Source organism: Polistes fuscatus, unplaced genomic scaffold, assembly GCF_010416935.1.
Source record: "Polistes fuscatus isolate 324 unplaced genomic scaffold, CU_Pfus_HIC Scaffold6, whole genome shotgun sequence".
In the NCBI taxonomy this organism is placed as follows: domain Eukaryota; kingdom Metazoa; phylum Arthropoda; class Insecta; order Hymenoptera; family Vespidae; genus Polistes; species Polistes fuscatus.
This window is the reverse complement of record NW_025113140.1, coordinates 7,239,770-7,256,285: the sequence shown is the minus strand read 5'-3', so window position 1 is coordinate 7,256,285 and position 16,516 is coordinate 7,239,770. Positions and strand designations below refer to the sequence as shown.

The 16,516-nt window shown below is 27.0% G+C and overlaps 6 protein-coding genes across 15 annotated transcripts; 3 read left to right on the top strand and 3 right to left on the bottom strand.

Annotated features, from left to right (window-relative positions):
- The first annotated feature begins 2,011 nt into the window (after positions 1–2,011).
- Positions 2,012–4,222, top strand: LOC122523580 (beta-1,3-galactosyltransferase brn). Its single transcript, XM_043645424.1, has 2 exons — positions 2,012–2,427; positions 2,507–4,222. Exon 2 carries the CDS (start codon positions 2,598–2,600, stop codon positions 4,071–4,073), a length of 1,476 nt encoding a protein of 491 aa, XP_043501359.1. The 5' UTR covers positions 2,012–2,427; positions 2,507–2,597; the 3' UTR covers positions 4,074–4,222.
- A 649-nt stretch (positions 4,223–4,871) lies between these two features.
- On the bottom strand, positions 4,872–6,045 carry LOC122522949 (Sjoegren syndrome nuclear autoantigen 1 homolog). 6 transcript variants are annotated; one of them, XM_043644397.1, is made up of 4 exons: positions 5,740–6,037; positions 5,365–5,442; positions 5,062–5,282; positions 4,872–4,997 (listed from the first exon to the last, which is right to left on the bottom strand). In XM_043644397.1, exons 2-4 carry the CDS (start codon positions 5,414–5,416, stop codon positions 4,890–4,892), a joined length of 381 nt encoding a protein of 126 aa, XP_043500332.1. In that variant the 5' UTR covers positions 5,417–5,442; positions 5,740–6,037; the 3' UTR covers positions 4,872–4,889. The 6 variants fall into 6 exon arrangements, with proteins under 6 accessions (XP_043500332.1, XP_043500330.1, XP_043500331.1 ...); XM_043644395.1 differs by having other exon boundaries at positions 5,365–5,534; positions 5,740–6,035; XM_043644396.1 differs by having other exon boundaries at positions 5,365–5,424; positions 5,740–6,035.
- A 402-nt stretch (positions 6,046–6,447) lies between these two features.
- LOC122523119 lies at positions 6,448–9,374 on the top strand. 2 transcript variants are annotated; one of them, XM_043644723.1, is made up of 7 exons: positions 6,448–6,779; positions 6,902–7,256; positions 7,881–7,971; positions 8,048–8,297; positions 8,363–8,577; positions 8,658–8,933; positions 9,005–9,374. In XM_043644723.1, exons 4-7 carry the CDS (start codon positions 8,160–8,162, stop codon positions 9,267–9,269), a joined length of 894 nt encoding a protein of 297 aa, XP_043500658.1. In that variant the 5' UTR covers positions 6,448–6,779; positions 6,902–7,256; positions 7,881–7,971; positions 8,048–8,159; the 3' UTR covers positions 9,270–9,374. The 2 variants fall into 2 exon arrangements, with proteins under 2 accessions (XP_043500658.1, XP_043500659.1); XM_043644724.1 differs by lacking the exons at positions 6,448–6,779; positions 6,902–7,256 and adding an exon at positions 7,540–7,720.
- On the bottom strand, positions 8,129–10,953 carry LOC122523121. 2 transcript variants are annotated; one of them, XM_043644727.1, is made up of 4 exons: positions 10,515–10,953; positions 10,153–10,430; positions 9,911–10,053; positions 8,129–8,740 (listed from the first exon to the last, which is right to left on the bottom strand). In XM_043644727.1, the coding sequence occupies exons 1-4, from the start codon at positions 10,649–10,651 to the stop codon at positions 8,711–8,713; spliced, it is 588 nt and encodes a 195-aa protein (XP_043500662.1). In that variant the 5' UTR covers positions 10,652–10,953; the 3' UTR covers positions 8,129–8,710. The 2 variants fall into 2 exon arrangements, with proteins under 2 accessions (XP_043500662.1, XP_043500661.1); XM_043644726.1 differs by lacking the exon at positions 8,129–8,740 and adding an exon at positions 9,424–9,796 and having other exon boundaries at positions 10,515–10,928.
- Positions 10,954–11,030: 77 nt separating this feature from the next.
- LOC122523120 (ATP-dependent Clp protease proteolytic subunit) lies at positions 11,031–12,563 on the top strand. The gene is made up of 5 exons (XM_043644725.1): positions 11,031–11,207; positions 11,288–11,422; positions 11,510–11,644; positions 11,750–12,140; positions 12,215–12,563. The coding sequence occupies exons 2-5, from the start codon at positions 11,387–11,389 to the stop codon at positions 12,370–12,372; spliced, it is 720 nt and encodes a 239-aa protein (XP_043500660.1). The 5' UTR covers positions 11,031–11,207; positions 11,288–11,386; the 3' UTR covers positions 12,373–12,563.
- A 510-nt stretch (positions 12,564–13,073) lies between these two features.
- On the bottom strand, positions 13,074–15,951 carry LOC122523118 (protein limb expression 1 homolog). 3 transcript variants are annotated; one of them, XM_043644720.1, is made up of 6 exons: positions 15,818–15,951; positions 15,145–15,326; positions 14,793–15,045; positions 14,455–14,640; positions 14,002–14,348; positions 13,074–13,887 (listed from the first exon to the last, which is right to left on the bottom strand). In XM_043644720.1, the coding sequence occupies exons 4-6, from the start codon at positions 14,609–14,611 to the stop codon at positions 13,483–13,485; spliced, it is 909 nt and encodes a 302-aa protein (XP_043500655.1). In that variant the 5' UTR covers positions 14,612–14,640; positions 14,793–15,045; positions 15,145–15,326; positions 15,818–15,951; the 3' UTR covers positions 13,074–13,482. The 3 variants fall into 3 exon arrangements, with proteins under 3 accessions (XP_043500655.1, XP_043500654.1, XP_043500657.1); XM_043644719.1 differs by having other exon boundaries at positions 14,913–15,326; XM_043644722.1 differs by lacking the exon at positions 14,793–15,045.
- Between the last annotated feature and the right edge of the window lie 565 nt (positions 15,952–16,516).

Below are 16,516 nucleotides of genomic sequence, written 5' to 3'. Positions count from 1 at the left end.
TAACAAATACTTCACCAAAGATTAATTCAATTTAATCCGTTAAATCAGTGTTAGGATCGTGCATGCTTATTATAAAGATATTTTCTATCCACAGTATATCATTTTCAATAATTACAAATTATTCTTTTTCAATATTGACATTCGAAAAAATTATTACGTTATATTTTTATATATCGTTATATTTTTTTTTTATTTCAATTGATATTGAAAAGGAAATGAAGAATTATTTTCAATTCTATTACTTTTACAAATAATTTGTAAGGTTTTATTTTCTTGTACGAATCAAATGCATATATATTACTCAATTAATTGTTTTGATAAATTATTACATACAATAAAAGCATAAAAAGAACAAAACAACTAAAAATATATATCAGTATTACTAAAGTGATAAACAGATGAAATTAATTAATTATTACTGAATGAAGTTGTATAGTATTTTCCATATTTTCTATATTGATAGAAATCTACATATAGAGAAATCGGTTTCGTTAACTTCTCAAGTATTTTGGGTCATATTCTTTATTATATCATTGACGCTAAGTTCTGATTCGTGTTATATGTATTATAGACAAATAATTTTTCATATTTGTTACTGAAAGAATTTGTTAATAACTATTTCAAAAATGTATCAATTTATACATTTAGTTATTAATAATTTAAAATATATTATATCGTTCGTCGTTCAATAAGATTATATTTATCGTATGGGATATAATATATCTTATATTCTGTTAATACTACTGTGGACAGATAAAAAGTATGTAATAAGAGCAATGCTTATAAATTTTTTATCAACGTTATAAATTTAGTCAATAGCTTCTAATATAATTGTTGATCTTATTACTATTATTTGTGAATTTTAATTAATTTCACATATCAATATATTTAGTTCTGTTTTTGTTCCTATATAAAACACGCTACTAAAAAAACCCATAAACTATTAAAATTAATAATAAATTGTGATTAAACTTTAAAATTATACGAACTTTTGTATTCTGCTTAAATATATTTTTTAATAAAATATTTCAGAAATATTCTTTATCATTCGTATGTAGTAGAATTTACATTTTTACATCAAATAACAATTTTATTTATCCAAATTACAATCTTTAATATAATGTCTTCAGTAAAGTTAATTTTTAAAAATACGTGCTTACATTTTTTCTTCTTTACGTTTTGCTCTACGATCCTTACGCCATTTTTCTAAATCAATAATTGAAATTGATCAAATCTTTTTCCTAAATTATGATTCGTTATAAAAAAAGAAAAATAATAATTGCAAATAAAAATAAATATAATTTTACTTTTATGTTTGGCTATTTCGACATTTTTATCCATTTGTGAATTATACTGATTTTGTCTTTCGCGTGCATAAATGTTTCGAGCGAGTGAAATTTCATCTTCTAAATACCAACGCAATGCTTTTCGACAGTGTTTGCAACCGCCAAGAAATGCTGCACTCTTTGTTCTAGAAGTAATACGTTGAATTGGAAAAGGTAATTTAGCAATATCTTGAACGCGAAATTTTAAACTTTGACCGCCATTTCCAACAACTACGTCAGTCAAAGAACTCTTAAATGGTGGTCGTCGTCTATCATAAAAGGTTTCAGGATCTAAATTTTTCTTATTGCAGCAAAATCCAAAAGGTTTCTTTTCGATAATATGATCTCTCGATATTGTTGAGGTACTTTGTTGAAAAGATTTCTTCATTTTCTTTTTCTTTTTTTATGACAATTAGTTTAATATGTTTTATTAAAATTCATTGCAGTAAGACATTTCGAATTTCGTAAAAATCTCAGTTGAATTTCCCGCCTTTTAAACATCTTTTTTTAATATTAATTTATGTAATTAAAAAACTATTCATTAATTTATTTTAATTTTAACTATTTTTTTATTTATCTTACTTTGAATCTTATACGGAAATCAAAATCCGTACAATATCGAAATAAAATGTTTTTATAAATTTCGATAGGCAATATCGATAATATTTCGATTATAATTCGATTAATCTATAATTTGGTTAACGTCAATTAGAAAGGGTTAATAATAGAAACAAACAAGAATTTATTTAATAATATAATTGATAAAATTATTTGAATTAAAGTAATTTAATATAGATGAAATAAGGTTATATTGTCATTCTTAATCGGTATCAATGGATGTCAACGAATTTATTGTCTGCAAATGTTTTGATCGACTCACGTGGAATTTTAACTCATTAGTGCCATTTATAAATATAAAATATAAAATTCTAATCTACACATTACCTTAGTGCCAATTGATAGCGTATTTATTATTCATGAAAATCTATTTCAACGGAAAAGCACTAGAAATGCAATAATCAAATAAATCATCGCACTATTATGTTTTTGGTTATTATCTGATTCTAACTTATATAGATCATTTTTTAGTAAAATCAGAGTTGTAAGTATTTTATATTTTATGCAACTTGTGCAAAAGAAATAATTTTGTTAATAGAATTATTTTAATTCTTTATTTATAGATATGTTGCTTTACAAACAAGAAAGATTAAAGATAGATTATAAATAACGTGGCATGTAAAAAAATTATTTTTAAATTCAGACTGTGATAAAATGTATTGTTTACTACGTCCTTGTTACCGGTTAAGCTACAAGCTTGTATCGAAGTTCAAATACATTATTCTTTCCATTAGTTTTATTATGATCTTGAATTATTTTGGAGCATTTACTCATATGTTTGAAGTTATGTACGACGAACATTTTTCTTATCCTTATAACGGCGACGTACATGAATTTGCAAATGCGTTGAGATACAATCAAAAACCTGCTGTCGATCCAATCAATGTATATAATTATTCTTTTATACACAACAACGAAGAGAAATGCATTGAAACTGAGCGTAGTAAATTTCGTATAGTATACATTATTAAATCAGCCATACAAAACTTTGATAGAAGAATAGCAATAAGACATTCATGGGGATTTGAAAAAAGGTTTTTCGATGTTCCGTCGAGAACAGTTTTCCTATTAGGTGTACCTCATCAAGACGAAGAACTACAAGCTAAAATAAAACTTGAAGCAACAAAATACAAAGATATCGTACAAGCAAATTTTATAGACACATACTATAATAATACTATTAAAACAATGATGGGTTTTAAATGGGCAGTTAAATACTGCTCTAATTCCAAATTTTATATGTTTGTCGATGACGACATGTATGTTTCAGTTAAGAATGTTTTAAGATTTATAAGAAATCCTACCAATTATCCGGATTATTTAAAAGAACCAAAAAAGATTTCTCAAAAGAGAGAAATAAGATACCCATATGAATCGAAAAAAAATTTCTCACATGTATCAAATTTATTGAACAATGAGAATGAGAATAATTATTTAATTACAAAATATATATCCGATACAAGTACTAATGTTAAAGAAGAATTACTTTCTAATGCGAAATTAGTAAAGTTAGAAGTTGCCTCTGCTGCTCAGGAAAATGTTAATAATCCAAATTACAGTCTAGGAAATCAACTAACTACAGTTTTAAATAACAATGGCGAAAATACTCAAAATATATTTACAAAAATAAACAACAGTATAAATGAAGAAAGAATTTTTAAAGATTTATCGTCGTTATATATTTATAATAAGACGGAATCATTGGTTCGTAAGAAAAGACAAGTATTTGATTTTGAACTTCCAGAAGATGTGAGATTATTTGCAGGTTTTGTATTCGTTTCATCTCCACATCGTCATAGATCATCTAAATGGTATGTTTCATTGGAAGAATATCCGTATCATTTATGGCCACCATACATTACAGCTGGCGCGTATATACTTTCACGAGAAGCTCTCTTAGATATGTATTATACCAGTTTTTATACGAAACACTTCAAATTCGATGACATTTTTATGGGTCTAGTAGCTAAGAAAGCCGATATAGAACCATTTCATTGCGAAGAATTTCATTTTTATAAAAAAGATTATACCAAATTCAATTATAAATATGTAATTACTTCTCATGGGTATGGAAATCCTAACGAATTATTACAAGTTTGGAACGAACAAAAAGCTCTTGGAAATGCATAAACTATGTGTAAAGTATATTATTTGACACGGAATATACAAATAGTTTAACTTTACTTAATTTATTATATTATTGTTCGCAAATATTAAACTATATTCGGTATATTCCTGTACTCGTCAGTACAAATTAAAAAACAAATTTTTAATAGGAATACAACAATATTATTAACTTCTAAATAAATTATTTATTGTTATTATATTATAGGTTCTATTTAATAGTCATGTAATTAAAAAGAATGAAGTATTAAATACACGATAGAAATAATATTATTACATATATTTCTACAAAATATAAAATACAATTATATAAATTAATCTACAATCTTTGGTCAGTCTTTTTATGTAATTTATAGAACAATTGTTTATTATAGGAAAGTTAAAACGATACGAATTAGTTTCGATAATTGACTAATATTAAATATGAATTAAATTTCTTAGAAACTATATTAATACATCGTCGTTATATTTCTAAGTATATTATATTCGCAATTTTTTAATAACAAAAAAATATCCTATGAAAAAAAATACTTAGTCAAATGACTATAAATCATACAACTACAAAATAGATATAAATATATATATATATATGTACATTATTATGTTTATAAATAATAAATTATGAAAAATTTGTACAATACATTATTAATATTTCAGCATCGTGTATAATAATTACAAAATAGTCTATCATCTTATAGAAAATAATTACAATTTTGTACTCGTTACAAATCGCTAGATTGATTCCTTTAATAGACATTATAATGTATATGTTTTAACAAATACATTATAAAAAATTTATTAATATTTTTGTAAACTCATTGATCATTGTCTAAATTGTTGTTTATCCATACTGGCCTTCACCAATGATTGATCTAAATTTGTGGCTTCTCTTTTAATCATATTGAGCAATAACTGCGAACTTTCTAAAATCTAAAATAATTCCGAATCTAAAATAATTCATCAATAGGAATTACTGTAAATAAATATAACTTACTTTCATGTATGCTGTTTCAGTCTCCGCAATAGTTCTGTCATATTCGTTTCTAACTGCTACCCTTTTAGCAAGGCTATCGTTCAGTCGTGTAAGTTTATGTGACATTTTTTCTATCTCCCTTTGTAGATTATTCTTTTCTTCTTCTTGTGAGTCAATTTGGGTTTGCAGTTCTGCTCTCTTTAATTTCATTTCTTCTAAACCTTGAAAAAGTTTCAGAAAAACTGTCAAGAAAATTTAACAAATCTAAACAAATCTAATTATGGAAAGAAGAAATGATAAATATTCCAATAAAAATTAACTTACATTTTACTAATTCTTGATTATATGTTTGTAGTGCAGCACCGTGCTGGGACATCTTACATCCTTCACTCACATAAAAATCTAATTAATGCATACAGAAGATATGACCAAAAAATTTTAATTTTTAATCAAAAAGATATTTATTGTAAGATTTGTCTATGTTAAATGTATCCCTAAAATTAACAAATTTGATGTTTAATTTTGGCGCGAAAGCAGAAGTAATTAACCTAAAACTTCAGTACATACAAAAATAATCAATCTTCGATAATTATACTACAATAATTAGCTTTAATAAGAATCGTTATTTTAATTAACGAAAAATTTTATATTTTAATAACAAATATAACGTTATTATAATCAATTTTGCAAATGACTTACGTAATATATTTATACTTTAATAATTATCCAAAAATCCAGACGATAAAATCCATTAACGTATACGTTTAATAGAATAATAATATTATTACATAGATATTAATTAAATCACTCAAGAAAAAAAAAATACAAAAATGTTACAAACAAAATATATAAGCGCCTCAGGAGTACGCAGTCTACAAAGCGGGATTCTTTCTCGAATTTAAGTTTCCACTAATAGAAACGTGTGTACGCTTGCATAAACTCGTCTGATTCGTTAACAAAAATAATTCTTTTCTGCTATTGGTTACTTTAATCTTGAAGAGATATTTCAAATTTTAATTATGTGAAAGGACTCGAAAATATTTATAAATGTATTCCCATTTAAATAAGTGTGCGTAGATAAATAAATGATTGCAATAAGAAATTTAAAATAATAGAAAATAATAAGCGATTAAAGATATTTAAAAATAAATAATATACTTTAATTAAAAAATTCCTTAAATAAACGGAGTTACAGAATAAATGTTTTCTTTTAGATCTATCTTCGAAATAATAGTAATTTATGGTTGATGTTTTTTAAATATAAGGATTGTTAATTAGGTGGATTGAATATAATAAAAGTGCGAAAGTGGTCGGCCTTAGCTTGCTTTTTAAAGGCAATACAGAAGCGTCTTTGAAGCTTAAACCGCGATGAATGCACCTTTCGCTTTGGCACACCACTCTCTCCAGTAGTAGTAGTAGTAGTAGTAGTAGAATAGTAGAATAGTAGTAGTGTAGTACGAGAGTCAGTGAAGCGTTTGTACACATTCGTAAGCGTTACAGTGTAGTTAACTCGATGCGAACTAATTGTTTCATGTCGAATAAGAAAATGTTGAGTATAAAAAGACGTTTCTTAACGAACTATATATTTTTCTCGAATATATAAAATATCAAGCTGCCTGAAAATATTGAACATATTATTCAAATATTAGTGAAATCAAGGACTTTTGATTACTTGGAGAACACTTGATCTAGTGCATTCCGATGAAAATAAGGAGGATGGGAGGTATACTAGAACAAAAGTAAGTTGATTTCCACGTTTTCAACATTTTAAACACTTTAAGAATGTTTACAGTAAAAAGAAAAGAATCTTTTATTTTTCTACATTTTTTATATTAATGTACATATAATTTATTTATTTTAGATTATATAAAATACTTATTGACTTGTAAAAAATTGATACCAACGACTATACCACGAATAGAAAGTAAAACGAATATAATAAACACCCGTTTTACACGAGTTGACAATTAATATATTACGTATCTTTTTCTATTTTTCTATATATTTTATATCCAAAATTATAAATATCAGCGGGTGATGTATAGCAATAGTAAGGATTCTTTCTATTTTCAATTTTTCCCCGATAAATCAACAAGTGGTTCCAACAAAATTACGATCTAGTGCATACACGGCGATATGATGTAATGCGCATGCGCAAAGGATGTGGACTTTTATTTAAAAATTTTTTTTATATTCTTAGAAAAGAATTAATTGAGGTAAAAACAAATTTTTTTTCTTTTTTCCTTTTTAATTTTTTCTTTATTCTTTTCTTATTATGAAAATCGAAAACATTTGAATATTAATAAACGTTGATATTCAATCAAATTTCATTGCAATTTTGCTTACACAATATTTCAATTAAAAATTAATGGTATTTTTCTAATTGCGACAATAAAACGTTGTGACATTATTTACGATCTTTGTATATAAGAAAAGAATAATGATTGTATCGATAAAATATTTGTGCGATCATTATTACCTATCGAGGACATCGATCACGACCTTCTTAAATGACATCATCATACCAAATTAGTATTTGATACATGAATAAAATACAACATGCATGTATAAATGCATACATACACACAACCTACGCTTACAAATATGACAATGTTTTCGTGACCATTTTTTTTAATTATATGCAATTATGAAATGAGAGAGACAACAATGGATACATAATGTACTTGTGTATTGAATTATAAGACTCTTACTTTTCAAAAATGGATTAATAATAATAATAATAATAATAATAATAATAATAGTGATAATAAATTTATATAATCTACTGCTATATATATGAAATTATTTTGATATTTTTTATATATATTTCTTTTTTCTAGAATTCTAAAAATCATCTAATAAATTAGGATACTTTGCTTCAGGCTTACGATGTTATCCAAATAATTTATATATTCTTTGTTAATATTAACTGTAAGTATTTTTAATTAACTCGTTTAAAAGAATATTTAAATATCCAAGTTTGTCTTTCAATTTTTCTATGCATTAGGATCAGTTATACTTCTTATTATGATTTTGATCTCTGCTAAATGAGAAAAGAAGGTGATAAACCTATTAATAAAAATACAAGTTGTTAAAAAAGTTTATAAAAAGAAATCAACATGCCTCATACATCAAGATATTTAGGTTACCATAGAGGTATGAATCGTGATTATCTGACAGATGGAGAAGAAAGTCAACGTGCTCCTTCGGACCATACTATGTCGGAGTACATTGTGACCAATGACCATACTACGATGGTAAGTTTACATATAGATATAATTTTAGGGGCTAAATTAAATTAAGATTCTATACATTCTTCTAGGTGAAGCCAGTCATACCGGCAAGAAAACATCGTAAAGAAAAATATGACCAAAGTGAGGAGAGCAGATCACAAAGTGCGCACAATAGTCGTGGGTCTGTACTTTCTGCTCCATCTCGACATCCATTTAATAAAAGTGCATCACATGGTAGTATCTGTGATAATGGTTCAGATATTTATGTTACAAGCGCTGCTTATAGAACAACTTCAGAAATAAGGTTTTATAACTATGTTCAATTACCATGACTGATAAACTAAGAATAATTATATTTAGAATAAAATAATTCTTTGTCATTAGTCGGGGATCTCATCACAGTCTTGCCCCAAGCTCTAGAATGGATCATCGAGCTCCTAGTCATTACAGTTATGGTTCTGGGAGATCTGGAATATCAACAGTTAAGACACAAACTTCAAGGAAAGATGGTATTATAATAGAAACCATGTCGACACCTAATCCTTTTTGCCCAAATACAAAAGGAATTTGTTGTCTCATGTTAATTTTGAATCTTGGTTTAATCCTTGTAACTTTGGGTTTCGTTATAGTTATACAATTCTTTCAACCATTGATTGTATGGTAAGTGCATCACTTTACGAATATATTTTTAATTATGCATCTGTCTAATAAAACAATTTATTTTTTTTAAGGATTTTAGGTATAGTTTTTCTTGTTTTTGGGTTCTTAACCCTGATGGGGAGTCTTATATATTGTGTACATGTATTCAGAAATGCTAAGCATCCACAAGATATAAATCCAGAAGATCTCTACTGGACGCGTTACTGGCAAAAACATGTTGGATCTGCACCTGGAGTCTTTTATAAGGCTGAAGACAAATATCAAGAAGATGGATATAGCGATCGTTATAGTAAATATTCAGGCAAATATTATGATCGACATAATCAAAGATACTGACGATTTTGAAAGCTACCTAATAACTATTATGCATACACACACACGTTAAAAAGAAAACCAAATAATTATAAATAACTTCATAAATATAACAGTTAATCAATTAAAATTTGTTAATACTGGTGCAATAAAACACAATACTCTCTCTCTCTATATATATATATATAAATATATTTACACATAATGATATTGTTAACGATAAGTTACAGATGCACTAATCAGAGATTTTTATACGTTTCTTATACTTAAAAAGATTTTATTTATTTTGTATTTGTACTTCTTAAGATATATTAATAGAAATATAACTACTAAATAAAAGGTTACTGATTAATGGATCGTTGTTATAATTTTAATCAAAAATTGTATTACTATGTTATTTGCACATTTTTTTTAAACATAACCGCGTAATCAAATAAATCCTTATTCACATAGTTGCCACTTTTATCGATTAAGAAATACATTCTATAAGATTCTATTTTGATAGGCGTATATGCTCCTGCTTTTTCAGTTCTAGAATGTAAGCTATATACCTTAAAAATATTAAACATTATTGACATATTTTTTTACATAATAATATAATATATAAATATATGCGCACTATAAGTACAGTAACATATTTATTTTCTTATCAAATTTACTCTTACCTTTTCGATGGGAATAGTTATAGTGTTTCTGCTTTTCCATAGATGATTAGTTACAAAGCTAACATGATTGCCTCCTTTATGTAAAATAATGCATTTGATTAAACGCGAGTTAAGAAACCATGCGAACACATAAAAAAATGGTCCTGAAATAAATATTTATCATTTATCAATTTATATAATGATTAGTAGATCATATGTACAAATTAATTGCATTTTTTAGATTTCATAATTTTCATATATACCTATGAGTGTTGTAGCCACAAACATAGAAATAATTGGATAATTGTTTCCTAAAAATTGTTTAAATGATACAGTCATAAAAGACTGATACATATCTCTGGAGCAATAATAAATTAAGAATAACCAAGCAGCAGTGTTGCATAAACCAAATAAGTGAATGAATAAGTGTCTAAAATGTTTTTTTTTATACAAAATGACGTTATTCGCTAAAATAGGCTTTATATCTAATGAATGTGTTTGTTTACATCTTATCAAAGAGAATTTAGTTCCATTGTTTATCCTGTAAGTAAATATAATAATAATAATAATAATGTAATAGTTACATGTCAATAATAATTAATTTAAATAACAAATGTTCAAATACCTTTGTTTTTCTATTATTCTACGTAATAATGAACTAGGTTTATATACTGTACGTTTTTGTGAAAGTATAAGAGATGATTTTAATGAATTTACTAATAATTTAGTTATTGAATTGTTTTTTATAAGTAATGATAACATTATTGTAGATAGTAAGATATGTATCGTTGCACAAACTCACATATATTCCGATTATTAATTGAAGTAATTAAAAAATAACATACACTTCTCAGTTTTATTTTAAATTCATATTAATTTAATATTATACAAATCTTTTTAATTCATAAATCTAATGTTTATTTTAACCTACAAATTGCATAACATTTGATAATACCGCCATCCAATAAAATTCTATCTAAACTACAATATTCATATGGTAAAACATTCTTTGCTTTCAAATATAAAAAATTGTAACAATATTAAATTTTAAAGTAAAATAATTTTGAAAATAATATTTAAAATAATAAGTATTCAATTTTATATGTCATAAAAATACAAATTAAAAATTGCATGATAAAAAGTCCTTTACTATTACCGACTGAGATCTTCTGATATTTTAACGATACGAATACCAAAACATAACCTAAAAAATTCAGGTAATTTACTTCTATATGTCATTTTTCTCGACATTATATTTCCTATTAATGTTTATTAAATAATTTAATCTTAATATTGTGAACAGGTTTTGTTAGCAGAGGTGGTATTTCTTTTATTCAAACTATTGACTTATATTGTGAATTATTAAAATGTTGGTATATTTATTATTTATTTCTTTAGGTTTAAGTGTATTTAATATTAATACAAAAGAACTAATGAGCTTAATCAACGATTATAAATAAAAAACAAAATATTAGTTATAAAAGAAAACTTGTGGAAATGTTGCAAAAAATCAATAGTTTACTACGTATTACTGTACGTATTTTTACTCCAATGATTTTTAAGATAATAAAAAATAAATAGAATAAATTTAATTGATTTATGTATTTCTTTTGAAAATAGGGTTACGGTCAGCAATTAAGCACGCGTTACTTAAATTTTGTGCCTATAGTAGTGGAACAAAGTGGAAGAGGAGAACGCGCATATGATATCTATTCTCGTCTTTTAAAAGAGAGAATAATCTGCCTTATGGGTCCGGTAATATTTACTTTTTATTACAGAAAATATACACAAATTTATGATTACCATTTTTATCTAACAGTCTAATAAAAAGTAATTTATCTTCTATTTTTCTTTAAATAGATTACAGATAATGTTTCCTCAGTGGTTATAGCTCAATTACTTTTTCTTCAATCAGAGAGTAGTAAAAATCCTATTCATATGTATATTAACTCGCCTGGTGGTAGTGTAACAGCAGGGCTGGGTATCTACGATACTATGCAATATGTTTTACCACCTGTTGCAACGTGGTGCGTAGGTCAGGCATGCTCAATGGCAAGCTTACTTTTAGCTGCTGGAGAAAAGGGTATGAGGCATTCTTTACCCAATGCTAGAATTATGATTCATCAACCATCGGGAGGAGTATCCGGTCAAGCCACGGATATAGAAATTCAAGCTGTAGAGATATTAAAACTTAAAAAACAAATAAATAACTTGTATGTCAAACATACAGGACAGAAACTAGAAAAAATACGTAGGTCAATTATAACAATAATTTCATTATGTTTTTATATGCTCTTTTTAAATTAATTTCATTATTTATATTAGAGAGCTGTATGGAAAGGGATAATTTCATGTCTCCTCCTCAAGCAGAGGAGTTTGGAATAATAGATAAAATACTTGCCCATCCTTTGGAAGAAGAAGAACAAAACTCATCCGCGACAACGTTGTCTAAGGATACTGTAAATGCCGCTACACCAACTTAATATTGTTTATAGTTAAATTGAAGGTATAAGTGAAAATTGTAACTTTATATTTAAAAAAATGTATTTATCAATATTTAATAATAATAATAATTTTAATAATAATAATAATAATAAAATATTATTGAAACAATTATAGATCTACTATGTCGTAATCACTTATCTTCAGGCACAATGAAAATGTCTTCGTTTTATATAAGTTTTTTATATTCATGGTCATATTCGATCTCACATACTACATTATATAAAAATATTTAAAGACACTTTGATCTCTTTGAATATTAATATATATCTTTATACGTGTATGTTTCTTTTTTTTCTTTTTTGCATTATCATACACGTACCATACAAGATAAGCGCAATATGTGTTTAAGCATATATAACTGGAATGTAAATATTTATATATACAGGGTGGTAAAAAAAAGGGTTCAATATTTGAAGGGCTTATAGTACTTATCGAGACAATTAAAAAATGTCTAATCAATATAGATCTTAAAATCAACCCTTCCGAAATAAATAAACTTTTATTATTCATGAGCGTTCGATATAATAAGCAAGCCCTCTTGGCAACATATTGAATCGACACATAGTATTATAAGCCCTTCAAATATCGAATCCTTTTTCTTTTTACCACTCTGTATATATATATATATATGTATATAAGATACGCTTCGTATTATTTATAAAAAGAAAATAATACAAAAAATGGAAGACAAATTTATGTGTTTAAAACGCTTACAAATATACGTCGTACATTAAACGTCTACCCTATTTCTGCTTCAATTGATATCTAGCAGAGATTAAGTACTTAAAATACCCTGGGCACACACTTTGCTTTGAATTTTCAAATTCCTTCGAAAGTGTATTATCACAAAATTCTTTGTGTAATATATTTCTTCCAAAAAAAAGAAAAAAAAAAGAACAAAAGTTAACTTTGATAAAATACAATTGTCTAATGATTAAAAAATGAATAACAAATGAAGGGTGAATCGCTATTTTTGAAAATTCGATCCTTGCTAAGGCACAAGAATTGCTTATCTTTCTAAATGATCCAATTTTCAAAAAACCAGTCTCATAAAGTCTCAAAGGGTTGATATTACCTCAAATAATAATTCATTGGGGACAAACTTGAGCATGAGCCAACATTAGTATATCTTTCTTTTCCTTTGGAAATCTAAGCTCGCGTCCTGCCAAACGTGCTGTTTCGAGTTCTCTTTCGGCTAAGGCTAATTCCATAGCAACAACTCCGCCACCACTTTCGTGTTCTCTGGCAACCCAATCAAGTGCCATTTGACTGCGCATATCGTCATCTAATGCACGGTGACTATAATGCGCTACTACTTCTTGTCTACTGCACTGTCTTTCTCGCATAGCTTTCAATGAACCATTCCAGTGAAGTAACTGGAAAACTGTCATAAGTTCTTGAAACTCTAACATTGTCCTACCACGATTACATTCCAACATGAAACGGAATGCACCAATGCCGGTGTTCGGATCTTCCTTGTCATCGCCATTTCCCTGAAAATACATTTTGATCTTAAATATATATATATATATATTATCATTATTATTATTATTATTATCATTGGTATATGTTCAATACATTTTAATATAACATGCGTAAGAAATTACTTGAGTTTGATTGCCAACGCTGTTAGGTGTAGTGGAAGGTTTAGCGAAACTTGCTCTTGCTTCGGCAACAGCTTTCTCTATGAAATCATCAGTAATTTTTCGTGATGGATGTTCATTAAATACCGAATTCATTAATGCTATTTTAGCTGCTGATCTACGTGCTTCAGCTTTGGTAGGACAATTTTGGAAACTTCCAAAGCAAGATCCTCCAGGAAGGGTTACGTAACAAACATACGGTGGACTAGCACCTGGGACAGATTCGTAAATAACTAATGCTCCATTTCTTAATTCTGTGCCTCTACTTTGCTTCATTTGCCAGAATTCTTGCAACGCCTCTACCACATTCACTAAAAATATATTATTATATTGTAATTATGTAAACATTTTATCTAACTTCAATTGTATTTCCAATATACATAAAATAAAAATACTAAAAGAAAAAAAAGAACAAACCTCTTCCGTAACCCTGAGTATGTTTAGCAAAACTATTGACGACCGCATCTACGGCCTCCCTCAAAACCTGCTTCGCTCTTGCGTCCACCAATCCATTGGTTACTCCCATTGTCTCAGGAATACGAGATTTTGTCTTAACTGGCATCATGCCTTGCATTACTCGTCAATACTACACGTTCATTTACACTGCAAATGTAATTAAATTTAAATAACCACAATTATCTAAATAGTTATAGTTATAACATAAATGTTCAAATGTTTAAAAAAGAAAAGAAAAGAAAAAAAGAAGAATAAAATAAAAGAAACAAAAAGTCAAACACTTTTGCAACATTTCAAACCTGATTACAAATCCGCTGTCATTTAACACAGCATGAAATTATAAAAATATTTTGATATTAAAAATAAATGTTTGTTTTCTTTTTTTTTTTGTTAACAACAGTACCGAAAAAATTAATTACCGATAAGTCTTCGTCTTGGGCGAATTAGCGTAAGAAAAATCGGCTCGTGGATTGTGCGAAATCCTTTCGTGTCCTGGTTTCTTCCCTTAGTTTTATCTGATCAATTTCTAAACTAGTCTTCTTAAGGTGTAGACTATTGGGTAAAAGTAACTATCACTGTGTATATGTGTCTGCTTGAACGTGTGTGTAATACCGAGGCATCAAAGATCAAGAAGAAATCCAAGAGGCCCACCTGCAGAGAGTCCAGAGATGACCAGGAATTTGCGTAAATTACTCTCCGATCGGGTGTACTCTTCTCTCTGCACCGTGGGATCAAATTGCAAGACACATATAACGCGTTTAATGGCCCCGGACCGCTGACGATTTCCAGAAAACCAGGGCCGTACGTGTCTTCCCTATGCCCTTCCAATATCACTACAACGAATCATCACACTTACAATTATTTAGATTTATCTTAATATCTAATCTTGGACTGTCATCTAATTATTCTATTATAATTACCTTTAATATTATATACAAAATATTTGATAAAGGATAAATATTCTACAAAAAAATGTAATACATTAATTTTTAACGTTTATTATTTGACACGTTTAAATTTATTAACAATGACAATATTATTAAAATTTAAACAAACTACTGTCTTGATAACAATTATCGTTAATCTACTTATTTATATTTTTATTATAATACTATGATATATAAGTTTTTTTTCAAATCATTTGTTTTAAATACGAACAGACATTCGTGAAAATTCTTTGATTTTAATGAAAATATTAAAATTTATTTTTATATTTGAATTTAATATATAATTAATTGTAAAACAATAGTATAATAAAAATTATAATTATTTGTAGATAATTATCGATCATATTATCGAAATGACAATAAATGTAAGAGCGCACCTTCCCCATCCCAGTCAACGGCACGCCAGTGTTTTCCTTATGTTTGTCGTTCGACGTTGCACATCGCATTCTTGCACTTCGTCTTTCCCCCTAGAATCCTCAACCCCTCACCATCGCCCCCGTCACACACCGAATTTCCGTACATACTTGCATCGAACTTGGCATATGTGTACGAAATCGTCAAGTACACTCGTATGTGTGCGCGTGTGTGTGTGATTAGTTGTAAAATGACGTTCACTGATAATATACAAGATAGATGACTAAATCAGTTATTGGTTTATTATCGATCAAAGCGACACGTAGTTATTAATTTTGTAAATTCCCTATAGTTGCAATATCGATCGATAAACAGTTTGGAGCTATCGATACGGTCGATAAATTATCGACTTTATTGGTCGATATTTTTCTTTCTTTTTTTTTTTTAATAGTTTGCATTAGTATACATTAATAAAATATAATAGACGATCTTTTATTTTATAGTTTATCAATCATTTTATATAAAAGTTATTTTATTGTTTTTTATCGATAATTACTGAACAATTATTAAATACGTTAGACTTTTATCTACTTTCGTTAGAGAATACTATTTTGTGAGTACATCTAAAAGATTTTAACTTTTATTTACATTAGAGAATATTTTATCTCATCCAATGAATTTCATGAATAAAAATAAAATTAAGACTTATTTATAATAATATA